The sequence below is a fragment of the Mesoplodon mirus genome (assembly GCF_964341445.2).
Source record: "Mesoplodon mirus genome assembly, chromosome: 2".
Taxonomy (NCBI): domain Eukaryota; kingdom Metazoa; phylum Chordata; class Mammalia; order Artiodactyla; family Ziphiidae; genus Mesoplodon; species Mesoplodon mirus.
The window spans coordinates 223,513,414-223,533,424 of NC_138977.1; the positions used below are offsets into that span (position 1 = coordinate 223,513,414).

At 50.7% G+C, this 20,011-nt stretch overlaps 1 protein-coding gene across 5 annotated transcripts in view; it reads left to right on the forward strand.

Annotated features, from left to right (window-relative positions):
- The first annotated feature begins 11,531 nt into the window (after window positions 1–11,531).
- Window positions 11,532–20,011, forward strand: part of LHPP (phospholysine phosphohistidine inorganic pyrophosphate phosphatase) — a 141,015-nt gene continuing 132,535 nt past the window's right edge. For 4 of the 5 annotated variants that reach the window (XR_014295122.1, XM_082633821.1, XM_082633823.1 and 1 more), the window contains exon 1: window positions 11,633–11,795. Coding sequence is in view for 4 of the 5 variants with exons in the window: in XM_082633821.1 (XP_082489947.1) it covers window positions 11,671–11,795 (125 nt within the window). In the remaining variant the exon portion in view is untranslated. Of the gene's footprint in view, window positions 11,796–14,328; window positions 15,034–20,011 lie in introns of those variants that run through there. The other variant, XM_082633822.1, reaches the window with a different exon arrangement.

The following is a 20,011-nucleotide window of genomic DNA, read 5'->3' on the forward strand; positions in this document are numbered from 1 at the left end:
TGCTCCCTCTTATTCACCCAACTTAAAGAGAAGCACCCCACCCAAAGAACAGGTTAAATTCTTCAATTTGGTGAGGGGAGGGCGTGCCTTGGGGAATTGTGTTTCTGGCCACCTGCTTCGTAAATGACTAGAAGGCAGTGAGACTTCATATGGGAACAATTTGGAGATGTGTTGACTTGCTAACGTCCTCGTGCGTGTATTTATACACAAGGTGTTCCTATATAATAAGGATATCCAGAGTCAGCAAGCCCCTTTCCCCCTGTGCATGGAGTTGATTTGTGTTTTCAGCGTGGGCATTAAAATTCCGCCTGAGTGCTGTCTTTAAATTGCTTTGATGCTAGGTGGGTTCCATCCCTGACCTGTCCTGATGGCAAGTGATGGCTGTAACAAGCTCGGGATCAATATTCATAGCGGGTGTCCTGGGCTGATAACACTATCCAAGACAATGCTCACTATCTGTGCAGACAGCTGAGATATTGCGCCATTAGGGATGTCGTGTTAAATAACCTGATCCATTTCTGGGGCTATTTAATGAATTTCACAGTTTAGATAGTATCTTTAAGGAGAAGGCAAAGTCTATTCTGGAGGCACTGATGCAAATCAATGGTGCCAAGCTTCCCGAGCTATTCCACAAACAAAGTGGCCTATAATTCCAGCACAGCCTTGAGAAGCTGCTGCCCGAGCCGTGAACAGTGTTAGCAATGGAGAGAATTTGCAGTATACGCAGGGGGAGCTGTGTTAAAGCGCCTTAGATAAAATCTTATGCTCCTGAAATAAAATACAACTTAAATTCTCTAGGTAAAACCCCGCAGTTTGGGCCAGCCCACGGGGTAGGACATTAATGCCAAGAGACAGCTTCATAAGGCACATCTTGGTGACAAAGGGGGAGTAGTGAACCGCGTACTTCTTTAACTGAAGTCTGGCTGCAGAATGGGAGGGGCGAGGCACTGGATGTTAAAAAGAAACTACTGGCAGCAGCAGAATCAGTTGTTAAATGTTTACTTGACTCTGTACCTCTTTGCTGGAGAGTTCATTTACAGTTAAAAGCTAGTTTACCATTTCCCCCCAGGGCTTTGAACTCTGGCTGCCAAGCAGAGCAAGTATTCCTCTGAAAAACCTACTTCGGAGACTTTGATTTGTGAAAGCTCAAAGTGTAGCCTTCCCACCTGTCCCCAGTCTGCAACCCAAATAAAAATGTTTACTTAATATATCTTGCTTTAAGAAATCAGTATTTCTTTTTGGAAATCAACAGGTTAAAAAAACAATTTCTTTATTTCAGAAATTTGGAGGAAGCATCAAAGAAGGTGAGAAAACAATGGGAGGGGGTATTGTCCTGATAGCGACAATTAGTATTCACAATAATTGCTCTTCTTTCTTGGGCACTTGCTCTGGACCAGGCACTTGGCTAAGCTTTTGCTTATTTGGGGTTATTTCATTTAACCCTCCCCATGCACGACCCCATGAAGCAGGCACTATTATATCCCCAATTTACAGTCGAGAAAACCAAGCTTAAGAGCACGTTTGCCCACGACCCCAGAGCTAGGAAGTGGTGAAGTTGAGATTTGAACAAGGGAAGTGAGATTTCAGAGCCTGGTTCAGTAAAGTTCTTCTCTTCAAGGAAGTCACATTCCTGCTCCAGGGTGAAGTCCAATTGTAGACATTTATCCAACGGCTTTCCTTCAAAGTTACACACAGAAATGGGATATGGAAAAGGACCTCTGAGAAAATGACTAGAGCTCAGGCACTGCCTGGGAGGAGACCATGGTGCAGGTTTTGGGATGCAGTTTTGGAAGCTGTTACATTCAGTGTTTTCTAACGTTTTAAGATATTCCCAGGAGAAACCCAAGAGAAGGGAATTGCCAGGCAAACCAAATTGCTCTGGGCATCTGGAAAAGTAGAGACATGTCATTGGGAGAAAGAGAATGGGGGAAAAATGCCAAGTGACGAGCTGAGGACATATGAGGAGAGACTTGGGGAAGGACAGAGACAGAAGGAACAGAGACACAATGCAGGCTCTTTCTGACCACGAGCATCACACGCCATGTTCATACCGTACAAAGAGAGGCACAGGCAGAACACAGACAAGGGAGAAAGGTAGAGCTTGGCAAGTATATGAAGCACTTGCTTCCCGGGTGAATGGAGACCTGTAGGATCTATCATTCTTGGGGGATTTCCTGCAAGGCAGGGGACAAAGTCTTCTGTTCCCCACCTCTGTGCCCAAATGTCACGCCTTCAATCTTTTTTTTTTAATTGAAGTATAGTTGATTTACAGTGCTGTGTGTCTGGTATACAGCAAAGTGATTCAGATATATATGTATTCAGATATATATATATATATATTTGTATTCCTTTCCATTATGGTTTATTACAGGATATTGAACATAATTCTCTGTACTATACAGTAGGACCTTGTTGTTTATTTATTTTATATATAGTAGTTTGTATCTGCTCATGCCAAATTCCTAGTTTATCCCTCCCCCACCTCCTTTCCCCTCTGGTAACCATAAGTTTGTGTTCTATGTCTGTGGGTCTGTTTCTGTTCTGTAAATAAGTTCATTTGTATCCTATTTTATTTTATATTTTATTTTATTTTTATTTTTTAAAAGTTTTGGCCACACCAAGTGGCGTGCGGGATCTTAGTTCCCTGACCAGGGATTGAACCCACTCCTCCTGCAGTGGAAGTGCGGAGTCTTAACCACTGGACCGCCAGGGAAGACCTGTATCATATTTTAGATGCCACATGCAAGTGATATCATATGATGTTTGTCTGTTTCCGTCTGACTGACTTAGTGTGATCATCTCCAGGTCCATCCATGTTGCTGCAAATGGCATCATTTCATCCTTTGTTATTGATGCCTTTAATCTTCCTTTCCTGGCCTCCCTGCCTGCAGCCTTGCTGCCCCAGCAGGCTGTTCACCTCACATGGCTATGCTAACTCCAGCCCTCGGAGGGCCAGCCCTCGGCCTCCATGAGCAAGCCAGCTGGCCGGGGACCTTGACCGGCTGGAGTACCTGTGACTCACATTGAAGGGCTGCTGCTGCTCCAGCTGGTGGGTGGTGCCCTTGCAGGAAGGCTGATCAGTGCTGCCAGATCTCCACATTGCCTCAAAGAAACTGGAAATCTGAACTTTTTTTTTTTTTTTTTTTTTTTTTTTTTTTTGCAGTATGCGGGCCTCTCACTGTTGTGGCCTCTCCCGTTGCGGAGCACAGGCTCCGGACGCGCAGGCTCAGCGGCCATGGCTCACGGGCCCAGCCGCTCCACGGCCTGTGGGATCCTCCCGGACCGGGGCACGAACCCGTGTCCCCTGCGTCGGCAGGCAGAGTCTCAACCACTGCGCCACCAGGGAAGCCCGGAAATCTGAACTCTTATGTGACATCTCCAATGCTGGTAATCAATTCACAGTGTTGAAAATCAGGCCATCAGAAACAGGTCTGTGGGTCACAAGTTTGCCACTCCAGCCATGCATATGTCAAGTGACCCCACCTTCACTGTTTGGGTGTTTCCATGGCTACTGTGGTTCGTGGGGTGAAGACTAAAGACCTCTGCACTGAATGCCAGGCTCTTCACTATCTGTTCCAGCTGCTTGTGCAGCCTTGGTCCCTGGACAGGCTAGGTTCTGGGTAAGATGTGTGTGGGTCCCCTGCCCATGCATGCTACCTTCTCAGAGACCCTGGCCAGCCCTTGGATCCTGGTGAGTGGGCAGTGGGCTTCCATCCAGCCCGGGTGGACATCTCTTGCTTTTGGGGATCGGCATCCTCATCCCCTTTTCTGGTACTGGTAATTTGACTTTGCTCAGATACCCCCCTTACATGTGGTAGTGGTGGGATCGCCAATCAAGGGCCCCAAGGTGGGAGTGGCCTCCTGCAGGACCAATCATGCTCTCTCCCGCAGGAATCTGAAGCAGAGTGACTGACACAGGCTTGCTTCATCCTAGCAGCAAAGACCTGAAAGAAACCGTTTGCTATTTCCCACTCCTGGAGTTGATGGTTCTGGTACTTTCTGAGGTCTGGTTGTTGAGCATTTCCTTTGCTTCTGTAAATTGCCTTAAAGCCTTCCCAAATCTCCCCTTGCTGCCCCTGCCCCCATTTTGGAATTCAGTTAGCTGGGGTCAAAGAACCCTGCCTGGCATACAGACTGCCTGGTCCTCAGACTGTACTGAAGCCAGGGCCACACAGCATTTGTCTTTGTGCCCATTAGCACCTGGCACTTAGCAGGTTGAAGAGCTGAAAGGAATCAACTGTGGCCTAACAGCATAAACCCAACGTTCCTCAGTCTGATTAAGATAGATTGGAAACCCCACACCTTAAGAGGGGGTGCAGACTGAGCTGAAAATAAGAATGAGATCCAGAAATGTTTAGCTATGGATGTAGTTTTATAGTGGATCCAACTTCCTCAGGGGAAATCCCATGAGTTTGTTGAGCACCTTATGCTTTTATGCTGGGCAACCGTGCTCTTTGCAAAAGAAAACTGCAGGGACAGAAGAGATGTGAGGAAAGAGGTGATTTATTCCCCTTTCATCTAGCTACAGGTCGGCAATGGCCACATTCCTGAACCAAAGGCCACAGCTCTCCTGCAGCTACAGGTCTTATACGGTTGTAGTAAGAACTCAGGCCTAGGGGTGGTGAAGGTTCTACTGTTGCTATAGCCTCCGAGGACAAGAGCTTTGCTGCTCCCCCTTACCACTGCCCACACCTTATTAACGAACAAGCATCTCATGGGAGTGTACTGAGGGTCTAATGCCAGATCCTAAGAACTCAGAGACTGATTTAAAGCCACGAGCTCCCCACCCTTTGTACAAACTCGGAACAGGCTCCATGGCCAAAGAAAGGCTGAAGAAACATGGAAATCCTGGGAAAATGTCGCTCACTTTATCATCTCCCACAAACCTTTGCCCAAGTGGCTCAGAAGCACTTGAGCAGATAGCCTGAGCCTCCCCTCACTGTCTGCTCGGAGACCCTGCCGAGCAGCCACCGGAAGTAGGGGAGAAGCAAGCCAGGAGCATCACTTACAACTTCGACAATCAGCCCCTCTGTTAACAACGTGCACGGATGAGGGCAATATCCTGGATGTGCTGTCTTTCTGCAAAGTGATTTTTTTTTTTTGACTGCGTTGGGTCTTGGTTGCTGCACGCGGGGTATCTCTAGATGCCGCTAACGGGGGCTACTCTTCGTTGTGGTGCACCGGCTTCTCATTGCGGTGGCTTTTTTTTTGCAGAGCACGGGCTCTAGGTGTGCAGGCTTCAGCAGTTGCAGAGCACGGGCCTTAGAGCATGTGGACTCCAGTAGTTGTGGAGCGTGGGCTCCAGGGCTCAGGCTCAGCAGTTGTGGCTCAAGGGCTTAGCTGCTCTGCAGCATGTGGGATCCTCCTGGACCACGGATCGAATCCATGTCCGCTGCATTGGCAGGTGGATTCTCAACCACTGCACCACCAGAAAGTCCGAGTGATATTATTTTAGGGAAAAAAAAATCACAGAGTCATAGATCACCAGAGCTGCCAGAGGTCATTCTGGAGTCTAGAATCTAGAACCTGGTTACTTAAAGGAAGGTCTGTGGCCCAGCAGCTTGTTAGAAATGCAGAGTCTCAGGTTTCACCCGAGACCCACTGAATCAGAATATGCAATGTAATAATGTCCCCCAGGTAATTCACATGCACCTTAAAATTTGCAAAACACTGATCTAGATCTGAAGAGCAACAGCATCAGCATTGCTTGGGATCCTGCTGGAAATGCAGGTTCTCAGGCCCATCCCAGTCCTCCTGAATCCAAACCTGTATTTTAATAAGCCCTCCAGGTGATTCTAATGCGCACTAAAGCTGGAGAGACACTTCTGGATCAATGGATCTCTACTTTTTTTTTTCACTAAGGCCCACCGTGATAAGACAGAACTCCTTGGCTCACGTAGGCCTCCCTTGGTCTGGTTTCACTTTCCAGGGAAAACAGACTTTGGTCAGAATGAAGGGTCTCCGCGGGTAGTAGACACCTGCTAATCTTGCCTGCACGGTGTCTCTTCCTGCTTTCTTTCTCTTAGTCTGTTTGGGCTGCTAAAACAAAATACCACAGGCTCAGTGGCTTATACACAACAGAAATTTATTGCTCACAGTTCTGGAGGCTGGGAGTCCAAGATCAGGGTGCCAGCATGTTCGGGTTCTGGAGGGAACCCTCTTCCAGGTTGCAGACAGCCGACTTCTTACTGTGTCCTCACATGGTGGAAGGAATGAGCTAGCTCTCTGGGGTCTCTCTTTTTATTATTTATTTATTTATTTATGGCTTCGTTGCTGCGCGCGGGCTTTCTCTAGTTGCGGCGAGCAGGGGCTACCCTTCATTGCGGTGCGTGGGCTTCTCACTACAGTGGCTTCTCCTGTTGCAGAGCACGGGCTCTAGGCACGCAGGCTTCAGTAGTTGTGGAACGTGGGCTCAGTAGTTGTGGCATGCAGGCTTAGTTGCCCCGTGGCATGTGGGATCTTTCCGGACCAGGGCTCGAACCCATGTTCACTGCATTGGCAGGTGGATTCTTTTTTTTTTTCTTTGGCTGCATTAGGTCTTCGTTGCTGTGTGTGGGCTTTCTCTAGTTGCGCTGAGCGGGGGCTACTCTTTGTTGCAGTGCGCCGGCTTCTCATTGCGGTGGGTTCTCTTGTTGCAGAGCACAGGCTCTAGGCACGCGGGCTTCAGTAGTTGTGGCATGCAGGCTCAGTAGTTGTGGCGCACGGGCTTAGTTGCTCCGCGGCATGTGGGATCTTCCCGGACCAGGGCTCAAACCCATGTCCCCTGCATTGGCAGGTGGATTCCTAACCACTGCACCACCAGGGAAGTCCCGGGGGTCTCTTTTATGAGGGCACTAGTCCCAGTCATGAGGGCTCCAACCTCATGACCTAATCACCTCCCAAAGGCCCCACCTCTTAATACCATCACCTTAGGGATTAGGATTTCAACACATGATTCTGTGAGAACATAAACTTTCAGACCATAACACTCTTGTTACAACGCCCTGCCTTTTGCTGGGGACATTCCTCCCCCATTCTATGTGGCCGTGGTGAGGCTGTACTGAAGTGCCCCTCCTCGGCACCTAAGTCAGGCTGCATCATCACAGTACCTCTTCCCCCTGAACACAGACATGAGGGCCAGTCAGACTTCTTTCTGCAACTATCAGGCCAAATTGAGGAAAATGTTCTTTACCATGTGGTTTACCCAGGGCTCTGTGGCCTGGAACTGCCACAGCCCTCCCTCCCCACTGCCTAGAGAGAGCCTGGCCACACGGGGAGAAGGAAGTGAGCCCAGAGAAGAGAGCAGAGCCAGGAAATGGAGAGTCAGAGGACCCAGAACTCCACCAGTCGAGCCTCAGAACCAGCTACATCGGAAGCCATCATTGCTAGACTGGTTACAAGAGCCAATACATTCCTTTTAAATTTAAGCCATTTGCTGCTGGGTTTCTGTCACTGGCAACCAAAGAGTCCTAGCTAATACAAGCAAGTCTGGAAGGATTTTACACACATCTACTACAGCAAAAGAGGATTGGAAGGATTCATATTTAAGCTGAAATTCAGACATGATTTGTAGACTTGTCATTGGAAATGTAAGAGGCCAAGCTCTTACATCCCTGAACACTGGAGTGTTAATGTGCCGCTTGACTAGCTCTGGCCCCAAAGATATAAACAAGAATCTGTTGGGTCTGGATTCTGGGGCAGCTTTTGTCTTTCCTGGTATAAAGGGCAAGACTCAGTTGTCAGAGGCCCTTTTCCCTTTTCCTTTCCTTTCTTTCTTGAAATGCAGACATGATGCCTGGGGGTACAGCAGACATCTTGACAGCATGAAGGTGAAAGCCTAAGGATGGTGAAGCAGAAATTTGGAAGTAGACTGTTTCCTGACGTTCCTGGGAACTGCTGTACCTGCCCAGGCCTGACTTCCTCTTGGCTTCTTGATATTTGAGAAAGAGTAAGTCTATCTGGTTGAGCAACTATAGGTGGATTTCTGTTACGTGCAGCCAAAACAACTCTAACTTATACAATGCTCTTCTGTTACATCCAAAGAAAGGTCATGGACTTTTGGGTTAGGTCTGAGCCCACACTTAGAGAGATCTGTTGCCTTGGACCAACATGTCATTCTTCAGGTGAGAGACTCGGGTCCCTGTGTTCATTTCCTATTATTGCTGTAACACATTACCACAAACTTAGTGGCTTAAAAAACACAAATTTGTCCTCTCACAGTTCTAGAGGCAAGAAGTCCTAAAATCAAGGTGTTCTCAGGGCTGTATTCCTCTGGAGGCTGTAGGGGAGAATCCATTTCTTCGCCTTTTCCAGCTCCTAGAGGCTGCCTGCATTTCGTGGCTCATGGCTCCTTCATATTCAAGCCCAGCAGCGTAGCATTTTCAAATCTCTCTCTCACCTCGGCATGACGTGTTGTCATGTCTCCTCTGACTCTTCTCCTGCCTCCCTCTTTCCTTTATAAGGACTCTTGTGATTAGATCGAGCCCATGTGGATCAGTCTGGATAATGTCACATTTCCAGATCTTTAGCTTAATCACATCTGCAAAGTCCCCTTTGCCATGTGAGGTAACACACTCACAGGTCCTAGGAAGTAGGACGTGGGCACCTTCAAGGAGCCATTATTCTGTCTCCGTAATCTTAGATATAGAAACTGATTTGCCCAAGGTCATGCCCAGCTAATGGGAGAGGGAGAACTACACATGGACTCACCACCACAGGCAGAAGTGCCCTTTCTCCTCTTCCTCTTTGGCATGAAGCTAAAGCCCAGCCATGATTCAAGGTCCATTTCAGGCTGCCCCTCTGCTCAGAAACCACAGCTGCCCTCCACAGCCCACAGAGTCCATCGTCTTGGCTGTGTCTGTCACTCACTGGCACTCTGCACACGTTTGATCAGTAATCTTAAAAGTGTACGTCTTGTCCTCTGCCCAGTCTTGACTCAAAGGCAAAGATCACACTTTAGACCTTTTTGGACCCTGGGATCCACGGAGCCCACAGAGTTGAAGTTCTATACATGGGTGATGTATGGCTCATGATGATCCTGGTAGATTATCCAGACTGACTCACTCAGTTCCTGTACCACAGAATCTGGAATGCAAACACTGCATTTCCCAGACTCCCTTGCAGGTTGCACTAGGTTCCACCAAGCCAGTCATGATGAAAGTGAGATGGTGACCATAGGTGGAGAGAGAGAATTCTCTGAAGGTATGGTGGGTGGATTTGGTTCTTTCGGGGCAGTACTATGAGGTCCCTGTCATCTTAAGTGCCAAGTGATGGGGCAGTATTCTCAGTGGAACAATGAAATTGGGCATTTCTCAGAGCTGCACGGCTCTTTGCTGTGCAGTACTTGAGCTTGGTTACCCAGTCCCCCTGGAAATCTGTAAGCTCCTTGATGCCTTGTATAAACATACCCCTCTAGCTGGAGAAGTTTCTATTGTCTGCAGCTAAGAACCATGATTTTTAAAAAAAATTTATTTTATTTATTTATGTTTGGCTGCATTGGGTCTTTTTTGCTGTGTGTGGGCTTTCTCTAGTTGCGGTATGTTTGGCTGCATTGGGTCTTTTTTGCTGTGTGTGGGCTTTCTCTAGTTGCGGTGAGCAGGGGCTACTCTTCATTGTGGTGCTCTGGCTTCTCATTGCGGTGGCTTCTCTTGTTGCGGAGCTCAGGCTCTAGGCGCACGGGCTTCAGTAGTTGTGGCACACGGGCTCAGTAGTTGTGGCTCACAGGCTGTAGAGCGCAGGCTCAGTAGCTGTGGTGCACGGGCTTAGTTGCTCCACAGCATGTGGGATCTTCCTAGACCAGGGCTTGAACCCGTGACCCCTGCATTGGCAGGCAGATTCTTAACCACTGCGCCACCAGGGAAGCCCAAGAACCATGACTAATATGAGGTCTCGGGTTTCCCTAGTGGCACAGTGGTTGAGAGTCCGCCTGCCAATGCAGGGGACGCGGGTTTGTGCCCCGGTCCGGGAGGATCCCACATGCCGTGGAGCGGCTAGGCCCGTGAGCCATGGCCGCTGAGCCTGCGCATCCGGAGCCTGTGCTCCACAACAGGAGAGGCCACAACAGTGAGAGGCCCGCGTACCGCCAAAAAAAAAAAAAAAAATGAGGTCTCACATTCATTTCTCCCCCAACCAGATTGTAAATCCACAAAGGGCAGGAACTATATTTTATATTTCTCCTGTAAAATCAGCAGAGTACACAGTTTTCCTAGTAAACTTATCAACATGACAGGCACGATTCATTGAACTGGGTTAAAGTTCTAATATTCTGATGAATTCTTCATTCCATCTGTGAATCAAGAGCCTGAAATAAAATGGCCACCCTAATATGGTCTTCTTTTGAAACCTTAAAGTTAAGTCAGGCTAAGAGAAGTCAATTTAAAAAAAAATAAATTTATTTATTTTGGGCTGCATTGGGTCTTTGTTGCTGTGCGCAGGCTTTCTCTAGTTGCAGCGAGCGGGGCTACTCTTCATTGCAGTGTGCGGGCATCTCATTGTGGTGGCTTCTCTTGTTGCGGAGCGTGGGCTCTAGGTGCGCAGGCTTCGGTAGTTGTGGCACACGGGCTCAGTAGTTGTGGCTCGTGGGCTCTAGAACGCAGCCTCAGTAGTTGTGGCGCACGGGCTTAGTTGCTCCGCGTCATGTGGGATCTTCTGGGACCAGGGCTCGAACCCGTGTCCCTTGCTTTGGCAGGCGGATTCTTAACCGCTGTGCCACCAGGGAAGTCCTAGAAGTCAAATTTTTTGAAGTTTCAGTTTAAACACTTGAAAGGGTCAGAAGGGCAGTTAAGGAAACTCTTCCCCTTTTCTATCAACTTTTATTTATTACAAAAACAATGTAACATTAAATAGAATGTAAAAATTCATCCAAAATCTCACTGGACTAACACACTGCAATATTCCCATTTTCTTCTCAGCCATTCCTGTGCCTTATTTTTGTAGGCAGTTGTCTACATACAATTTTGCATTCTGCTTTTTTTTTTTTTTTTTGGCTGCACCTCTCCGCGTGTGGGATCTTAGTTCCTCAACGAGGGATGGAACCCATGCCCCCTGCATTGGAAGCCGAGTCTTAACCACTGGACAGCTAGGGAAGTCCCTCTGCTTTTTCACACAATGTTATATCATGAGCGTTTTTCATGTTGTAACCTAGTCTTCCTTTTTTCATGGCATAATATTTCTGTCAGTAGCCATCTTATCACTTCTTGAACAATTCCGGTCCCTGAACATTTATTTTTCTTCCAGCTTGTTTTGGCATCATAGCTTACACTTCAGACATGTCTTTAGAGATTCGTTACCTTATCATTGCTTCTCAGGCGCGCAGCATTGTCCAGTCTGTGGGCCCAACTATCTCCATTGCTTTTAGGAGTGTCATCGGGCCACAGGAAAACACCAATGAAGGTCTTGCCTGTTCTCTTTAATTTTTGTTACTTTTCCGGTTGCCTCCTCGTCCCAATCTGCCTTGCTCTAATTTTTAGGGAGGTTGACCCTTTATCCACTGATCTCCAGGTGAAAAGGCTCCCAATGTGGGGGCGCGTGACTCGGGAGTGGGGAAGGAAGCAGCGCCCGTCTTGCCGGGTTTGCGCCCGGCCACGCCCCACCGGACCAGCTCTGCCCCGCCCCGTCCGCGGGACTACACTTCCCAGGCACCCCTACGCGGCGAGCACGGCCGCAGCTTCCAGCAGCCGCAGGAGAGACGCAATGGCTTCGTGGGGCGAGCGGCTGGCCGGCGTGCGCGGGGTGCTGCTCGACATCTCAGGCGTGCTGTACGACGGCGGTGAGGGCGGCGGCGCGCCGATCCCAGGCTCTGTGGAGGCGCTGGCGAGGTGAGTGGGCCGCGCAGGCCGCCTGGAGCGCCCGGCGCTGTGCTCAGCCGGGTCCTGTGGGCCGCTGCCGGGGGGCGGGGCGGGGCTGCTGCTCTGGCCCCGCCCCGCCCGGCGAGCGGAGGGCTGGTCCCGGGAGCATCGCGCTGCAGCCCCCGGGTGTGCCAGGCATCCGGCGTCCCTGGGTGAGCACCGGGCCTCGGCTGGTTAGAGTTGCGCCCCTGTCCGACAGGGCAGCCCTGCTCCTTACCTTTGAGCGCTTGGAATGTGGCAAGTCTGAATTTAGATGTGGCGTGAGTGTACAACCCACACCGGATTTCGAAGACTTAGTGAGAAAAAATGTATAAAGTTCATTGTATTGTTTTATATTGGTTACATATTGAAGTGATAGTAATTTGAATATGTTAGCTTAAATAAAATATATTAAATTAATTCCACCTTCTTCTTTTAACGTTTGTTAATGTGGTTACCAGAAAACTTTAAATTACATACGTGGCTGGCATTGTAATTCAGTTGGACTGCCTTGACTGTCTGCTTAGACGGTAGGAGGGCGTCTTGCCACCAAGTCTTGTGCACAGAGGACACTGCCAGGACCATTGTTGGCACCACTGGGCCCTGGGCTTTGTAATTGCCACTGGCATCGCAGAACCAGAGGGTAAGAGGGGGCATGGGGGTGAAGTGGAGGAGGAAGTGCCTTCCATCTGAAGGGGACAGTGGCTGCAAAGCCTGAGGCGGAGGAGAGCTCGGAGGAGAGCTCGGCAGATCGCTCGCACTCGGAACTGAAGAGCGAGTCGGGACTAGCGAGGGTGAGCATGGCTACAGCAGGCAGGGACTTGAGGGTCACAGAGAGCTGTCTGGATTCCATGCTGGGTGCAGTGAGAAGTCACTGAAGATTTTAGGCAGGAGTGTCGTGTGATCTGATTTATGTTTTCAAGACATTTAAATGTAGAAAGTGAAACCATATAAGTAAATGAAAACAGGAGAGATTCCCTCTGAAATCTTGGAGTAGGAGAATACCTTTGTAGCTAGGCCTCAAAATCTAGAAATCGACAACAACAACAAATCAACAGCCCAATAGAAAGATGCACAAAGGATATAAGCAACTCATAGGAAAGGAAAACAAATAGAAACACAAAGGAAAAGCATAGGAAAGATGCTCAGCCTTACGCGAATAAGAGAAGTGCAAAGTAAAACTATCCCGAGATGCCTATTTTCATCAATTTGAGAAAATTGGCCCAAATCCACAACTTTGGGAACGCCTTCTCTTGGTGAGAGTCTGTGGAAGCAGACCCTGTCTTATATTGCTTGTGGAAGATGCATTTGGCATTATCTATCAGCGTACCGCCTCATACATGAGAAATGACATAGGTGGGAGGTCATTCATGGCAGCGCCTTGAGATATAGCAAAAGACTGGAAACAGCTCAACTATCCAGCGCTAGGGGAGTATTACAGTCTATCCTTCTACACAGTGGAATTCCATGCTGCCTAAAAAAGAACGAGCATGCCTGCCATGTAGACGTGCTGTCAGTGAAGACAGGATGTACACTGTGCCATCTTTTGGGTGGAAAAGGCAGAAATGCAAGCATGTATTCCTGCTGGTGTGTTTGTATAAGGAAACTGGGGGGAAGAGCTTCAACCTGTGAAGAGCTGGAAGGCAAGTGATTGGGGAGAACTAGGTGGTTGGGGGTAGGGATGGGAGCAAGGCTCTTCCCTCGGTAACTTTGTATATAAACTTTTTTTTTTTGCGGTACGCGGGCCTCTCACTGTTGTGGCCTCTCCCATTGCGGAGCACAGGCTCCGCAGCGCAGGCTCAGCGGCCATGGCCCACGGGCCCAGCCGCTCCACTGCATGTGGGATCTTCCCAGACCAGGGCACGAACCCGCGTCCCTTGCATCGGCAGGCGGACTCTCAACCACTGCGCCACCAGGGAAGCCCTATAAACATTTTTTAAAGTTTTGAACCATGTGGATATATTTCCCATTCAAGATATCAAATTACAAATACTTTGTCAATTTTGTCTCAAAAAGTGCTGGAAAAAAATACTGCACCAGAAAAAAAAATATTTTAAGAAGATCTCTGGCTGCAAAGTGGAGAGTGAGCTGGCAGTGGGGCAGACGGCTGGGCTCCAGAGGAAACGGGAACAGCCAGTTGGGAGACCCTTGTGTGGTCCAGGGAGACATGATAGGATGTGGACTAGGGGGCGGCAATGGAGATGAAGAGAAGGGGGTGAATTAGATGTTTTGGGAGTAGGACCAATGGGACCTGCCTATGTATTGGATATTGCGGGGAACAGGGAGAAGATGAAATAAAGAATGGCTCCGGTGTTGGACTGGAGCACCTGAGGGGATGGAGAGGGGCGCAGAAGGGTGCAGGCAGGTGCCACGATGGCCCTTGATGCAGTGCTTGGCACACAATACACGCCATGAGTATGACAGTTAAACGTCACATCCCATGTTTGTTTGTTTGTTTGTTTGTTTTTGTGAAAAAGACAAACTTTATGGAGCCCCCAGCACTCATTCTCTTTCTCCTGCACAGTCTTGGTTCCCCGGAGACACCCAGTCCGGCGGGCAGCAGTGAGACCCACTTTCTGGCCAGCAGAGGCATCTCTGAGGATGGTAGAGGGTTTGCCGATGTGGTGGTGGTTGCCACCTCCGAAGGGATGCTCAGCAGGGTTCATGGCCACACCCCGCACGCATGGCCAGCAATTCCTCTTTGCCTTATACTTGTGGTAGGCACGGCTGGCCTTCAGAATGGGCTTGTCAACGCGGCCACCTCTAGCCACCACACCGACCACAGCTCTGTTGGTGGAGGAGATGACCTTCTTGGAGCCCAAGGGCAGCTGCACTCTGGTCTTCTTTGTCTCAGGGTTGTGGGAGATGACAGTCACATAGTTCCCAGAGGCTCTGGCCAGCTTGCCCCAGTCACCAGGCTTCTCCTCCAGACAGCACACGATGGTGCCCCCAGGTACGGTACCCCCGGGAGCACATTGCCGATGCTGAGCTGGGCCTGCTCGCCGCAGTACACGAACTGGCCGGTGTGGATGCCCTCGGTGGTGATGAACATCTCTGTCCGCTTCTTAAAACGGTATGGATCCCAGAAGACCACCTTGGCAAGGGGCATGCTGCAGCCCGGGTCGTGGATGATGTCCTTCACGGTACCCTTGACGTAGCCGTGTTGCTTGGCAAAGTCCACGGTGTGCAGAGACGTGGCGTCCTTTCGGTGCTTCACGTGCACGTGGAACGTGGAGCCGTCGCCCTTCCTCTGCCCACAGATCCCGCGGCCCATGGCAGCAGTGTGCTGAGGAGCGCGGCCGAAAGAGCACGTCCCATGTTAATATAGGAATTCCTGTTGTACGTGCTTTTAATTTTTTAAAAATCAGGGCCACTTAAAAAAAAAACAACTTTATATTGAAGTAAAGTACACATCTGTTCTTCTATTGAGGGGGTGTAGTTTCCCGTTTACAGTTATTTTGAATAGTGCTGCCATGAACATTCTAGAACATGTCTGGTGAATGCATGGGTGCATTTCTGCTGGGTACAGACCTAGGAGTGGAATTGCTGGTCATAAGATAGGCATATGTTCATTGCTAGAAGATGCTGTCAAATCGTTTCCCAAAGTGGTATATGTGAGAGTCCCCGTGGCTCTGTGTCCTCACCAACACGTGGGTTTGTCAGTCCTTTGCATTTTATTTATTTATTTAAACTAATTTACATTTTCATTCATTCTTAAAATTTTTTTAAAGTTAATTAATTAACTTTATTTTTGGCTGCTTTGGGTCTTCATTGCATGCAGGCTTGCTCTAGTTGCGGCGAGCGGGGGCTACTCTTCCTTGTGGTGCGTGGGCTTCTCATTGCCTTGGCTTCTCTTGTTGCGGAGCACGGGCTCTAGGCACGCGGGCTTCAATAGTTGTGGCACGTGGGCTCAGTAGTTGTGGCTCGCGGGCTCTAGAGTGCAGGCTCAGTAATTGTGGCGCACGGGCTCAGTAGTTGTGGCTCGCGGGCTCTAGAGTGCAGGCTCAGTAATTGTGGCGCACGGGCTCAGTAGTTGTGGCTCGCGGGCTGTAGAGTGCAGGCTCAGCAGTTGTGGTGCACGGGCTTAGTTGCTCCGCGGCACGGCACGTGGGATCTTCCCGGACCAGGGCTCGAACCCTAACCTATACCCTATACCCTATATTCGTACCCTAACCTATACCCTAAACCTTACCCGTTCGCTCAACCCTAACCCTAACCCTAACACTAAACCTTACCCTAACCCTGCATTAGCAGGCAAATTCTCAACCACTGCACCACCAGGGAAGTCCCGGAGTCCTTTGCATTTTAGCAGGGTCATTTTTGCCTCAAAACCTGAGAAATAAAGTAGGTCAAGCATATGGACAGAGCCTCGGTCCCTCCCTGTCTACCTTCTGCTGAGGAGCACAGAGTGGATTCAGCAGTGGCTTTGGAATAGGTAGGGCTGATTGTGAGCCTTTGTTTCCGGTCAGTAATGTGGGTCTGGTGTGCACTCCTCCCGGGCCAGTGAGGCTCCAGGCGTCTCCCAGCAGCAGCAAAGGTGGCAGCTCTCAGAGAGTGCTTCCTCTATGCTGGGCGTCCCCGTTTATGTCATGTAGTCCCCCTAACAGCGTGGGGGTGGGAGGAGGTTATCTCCCTCAATCAGCTGAAGCCACTGCGGCTCAGGGCTTGCTAGGGTCTCAGCTGGGATGGCCCAGGGACCATGGGAACCCAGGTCTGCGTGACTCCTAACCGCTGTGCTGGACCCATACTTAGAGTCCTTTGAGGGAGAAGCAGGCATTGGAAGAGGTCAGGGGCTTCTCTCTAGCAGTCTCCCCTGGGTGATGCTCCCCCTGATACACTGTCCAACAAACACCTGCACACATTCCAGGCTGTGACTCGAAGGAGGGTGATCCCTGGTCCTTTAACCTCTGTGGGTTTGGCGCTGGCATCTTCCAACAGATCCCCGGGAGTTGTTTGTCCTGATTTGCTTTAATTCAACTGATTTATCTAGCTGGAGTGTCTTTGGTAGCAACTACACTGTATAAATCTAGCAGCGGTATAATAACCGGATATACTAACAGTCCTAAAATACATCCCAGACAGTTTTGTAGCTGAGAGAGGGGAGAAGTGCCTTCCCCATAGTGTGTGGGACTGTTTCCGGTGAGGGGACGTAGTTCTCATTATATCAGGGGAGTTGATCGTCCTGGAGGATGAGGCCTGGCCCCTCTGAACCCTCCCCGGGACTCCATGCTACAGGACCGCGTCCCTGTGCCTTTTCCTGCTCCACCAGGGCCTTCCCGAGTGACCCTTGTGGCCCCTTCTCTCCCTCTGCCCACTTCACCCCCTTGCTCCCAGTTATACAGACTTCCGGGGGGTTTTCACTGACTAGCCCCTTAACAGCCCAACACCCGCAGAGCCTGGGCCCTTCATGCTGCGGCACCTTCTGGCTCTCACCCACGTTCCTTTTCTCTCTTCAGCTCTTGTGCTGGCTCTTTAAAGACTAGGCCCCTCCACCTAGGCCCGGCCTCCAGTGGCCAGCTGATCACACTCAGGCCCAAGGAAGCCGCCCATGCCCTCCTGTGGGGCCCCCGGAGCCCAGCATCCAGACCCTCCTGGCAGTGAGTGTATGTGGGCAACTTCCCCCAGTAAAATCTGCCTGCTTTTGGAGTTTCCCTGGGGATGTCAGACTTGGGGACACGGCTCTTTCCCGGGCCAGGCCCTGCTGGCCAAGGTGAATAACGCCAGGCTTCCACCACTTTTTGTAGTTTTTGCAGCCACAGCCTGTACTCTGTGGCCTCCTTGATATGCAAGGCTGGCTTTGAAGTCACAAGGGAGCTCAGAGGAAGTTCCCAGGGTGAGAGCAGTGCTGCAGAGGGGCAGCGTGATGGGGGTCCCGGGGCCCTGGGGGACGTTTGCCTCCATGGCATCTCCCCAGTGCCATGGGTTCCCAAACAGCACCTTCTGTTCTGGGAACCCCGGTGGGGTTCACCACTTCTCTTCCTAGACTTTCTGTGGTGACAGGTGTCCTCAAGTTTTTGGAAAGTTTCCCACCTGTTTGGGGACACAGAGCACGTGGGGAGTATTAGCTCTGCTTTTTAAAACAATACAGACCACCATAATAGCAGTCACTGATGATCAAGCTACCTTCACAACCAGCGCTTTTCAAAGCCGGGACAGAGACTCAGAGAAATTTGGGAAGTGGCCAAAGTGGAGAAAGTGGCTGGGCCAGGGTTCCCTCCCTTCCTGCCCCCTGTCCCCCGCCCTGCCCCGGTCCACCTGACTCCAAGCCCCAGTTTTCCCCGCAATACCACACTGCTTCTCATTAAAGATGCACTTGTTCATTCATTCACTCACCCAACAAATATTTATCGAGTGTTTCTTTTATACTAAAAACACCGCTGTAGGCATTGGGACAAGGGGCAGTGAGTGCGGCAGATGGAAGTCCCTGCTCTCGGGAAGCTGACCGTCCAGTATGGGGAGAGCAGTGTCAACAGCACCCGGAAAGGCTAGTGTCAGGTGGAGAGAGACTGAGCCGCCAGGGAGATGGGGAGCCGGTGATGTGTGAGCTGGGCTCTGCAGCTGTCATCTGGGCCAGGAATGTCCCAGATTGGAGAACAGGAGGTCCAGGCTTCCTGGAGCCGCTGGGCACGGTGCTGGCCAGGTGGAGCCCTCTTACTGTGCTAGGACTTGGGGGTGGGCGTGGTCATGGGACATCTGTAACCGGCCCGGGTCCCCCCATCAGGCCCTTTATTGGAGTCCATTCTTGGGCAGTTGGGCTCCCCGAGGGGAGCCATTCAGAGGCAGGGCTGGGCACAGCGGGGGCTGCAGGGGCCGGCCCCCGCGCTGGTCAGCACAAAGGGGGTCCCCAGAGACATCTGCATGTGAAAGGCGGGTGGGCATTTACTGCATCCTGTCTCGGGCCACTAAAGCACATCTGCTGGGCCCAGCCCGGCCCAGCCTTTTTGCGGCCGGCGGAAGGAAGCAGGCTCGGCCTCGGCCCAGGGCAGCCTCATAAAGCAATTCCCACCCAGGACGACCAGACCCGCGACCCATCCCTCCAGTGGGCACCAGGAGCCCTGGGACCCTGTTGTTACTTGGGCCCCTCCCAGCAGGTCTTAGAGCCAGAGGAACAGGGCCAGGGAACTTGTCTGAAGTGCGGCCTAGGACCAAGGCCCTCCTTGATGCTCGGCCACCCTGGCTCCACCGGGCCCCAGGGACACAGCCGCCCAGGAGTGACTGTGAGATAGCTGGGAGCCTCTCCCTGCGTTGCCTCGTCCCATCCCCCATGTGGCCCAGCACCTGCCAGAGGAGGCCCTTAAGGCTATCAGAGGGGGCGGGCCGTTTGTTTGAGTTCATTTAGGCCAACAACAGCTTTCCTGACTCACCCTGGACCTTGGACAAGGTGTGTTTGCTGAGAATGCCCTGTCACTTGTGCTGCCGTTTCCTCTCTGCGGGTGAACTAGGCTGACTTCAGAGTTGGGGGCCAGGTGAGAGAACGATGCTCTCTTCCCAGGCTGAATACTGGTTTCATAACATCCACAGTTTAGGCTTCCCAAGGCAGAGGTGGCTTCCTTCTTGTAAACCATCCCACTAGCGCGGGAACGTACTAAGTAAAAAGTCCAAATCCTCATCCCCAGCCCCACCCTAGTCATTTCCCCCAGGGGGACCCTGTAGCTTCTTCCACGCCTTTTCCTCTGTGTTTCCCCCAAAGCGCAGGAGATTCTAAGAAGCCTCCCCTCCCCTTGCTGGCTCTCGTCCAGTTCCATGGTCCCCCATCACACCCCCCACGACCCCCCACTCCTTGGGCAGCACTGCTGCTCAAGAAACATGTTCTGTTGGTTCACAGGTCACTGGAGGCTGGAGTTCCCCGCAGATCCCGAGCCAGTGGTCTCAAACTTACTTATGTTGCCTCAGAGCATTTACCTCCTAAATGAAATCTGAGGTAGAATCCCCCCAGTTTTAAAAACAGATAAAAGAGCAATGTTTGAATGGTGTGTATTTTCTCTGTTCAAATCTGCAATACCGATTATGAGGTCAGTCAGTGAAAATGATGAAAGTGTCTTTTTTTTTTTTTGGCCACGCCCCACGGCAGGCGGGTTCTCCACCAGGAATCAAACCCGCGCCCCCTGCAGTGGAAGGCGGAGTCTTAACCACTGCGGCTGCTTTCCACTAGCTATTTTACGTTTGGCAGTGTATATATGTCTATGCCACTCTCTCACTTTGTCCCA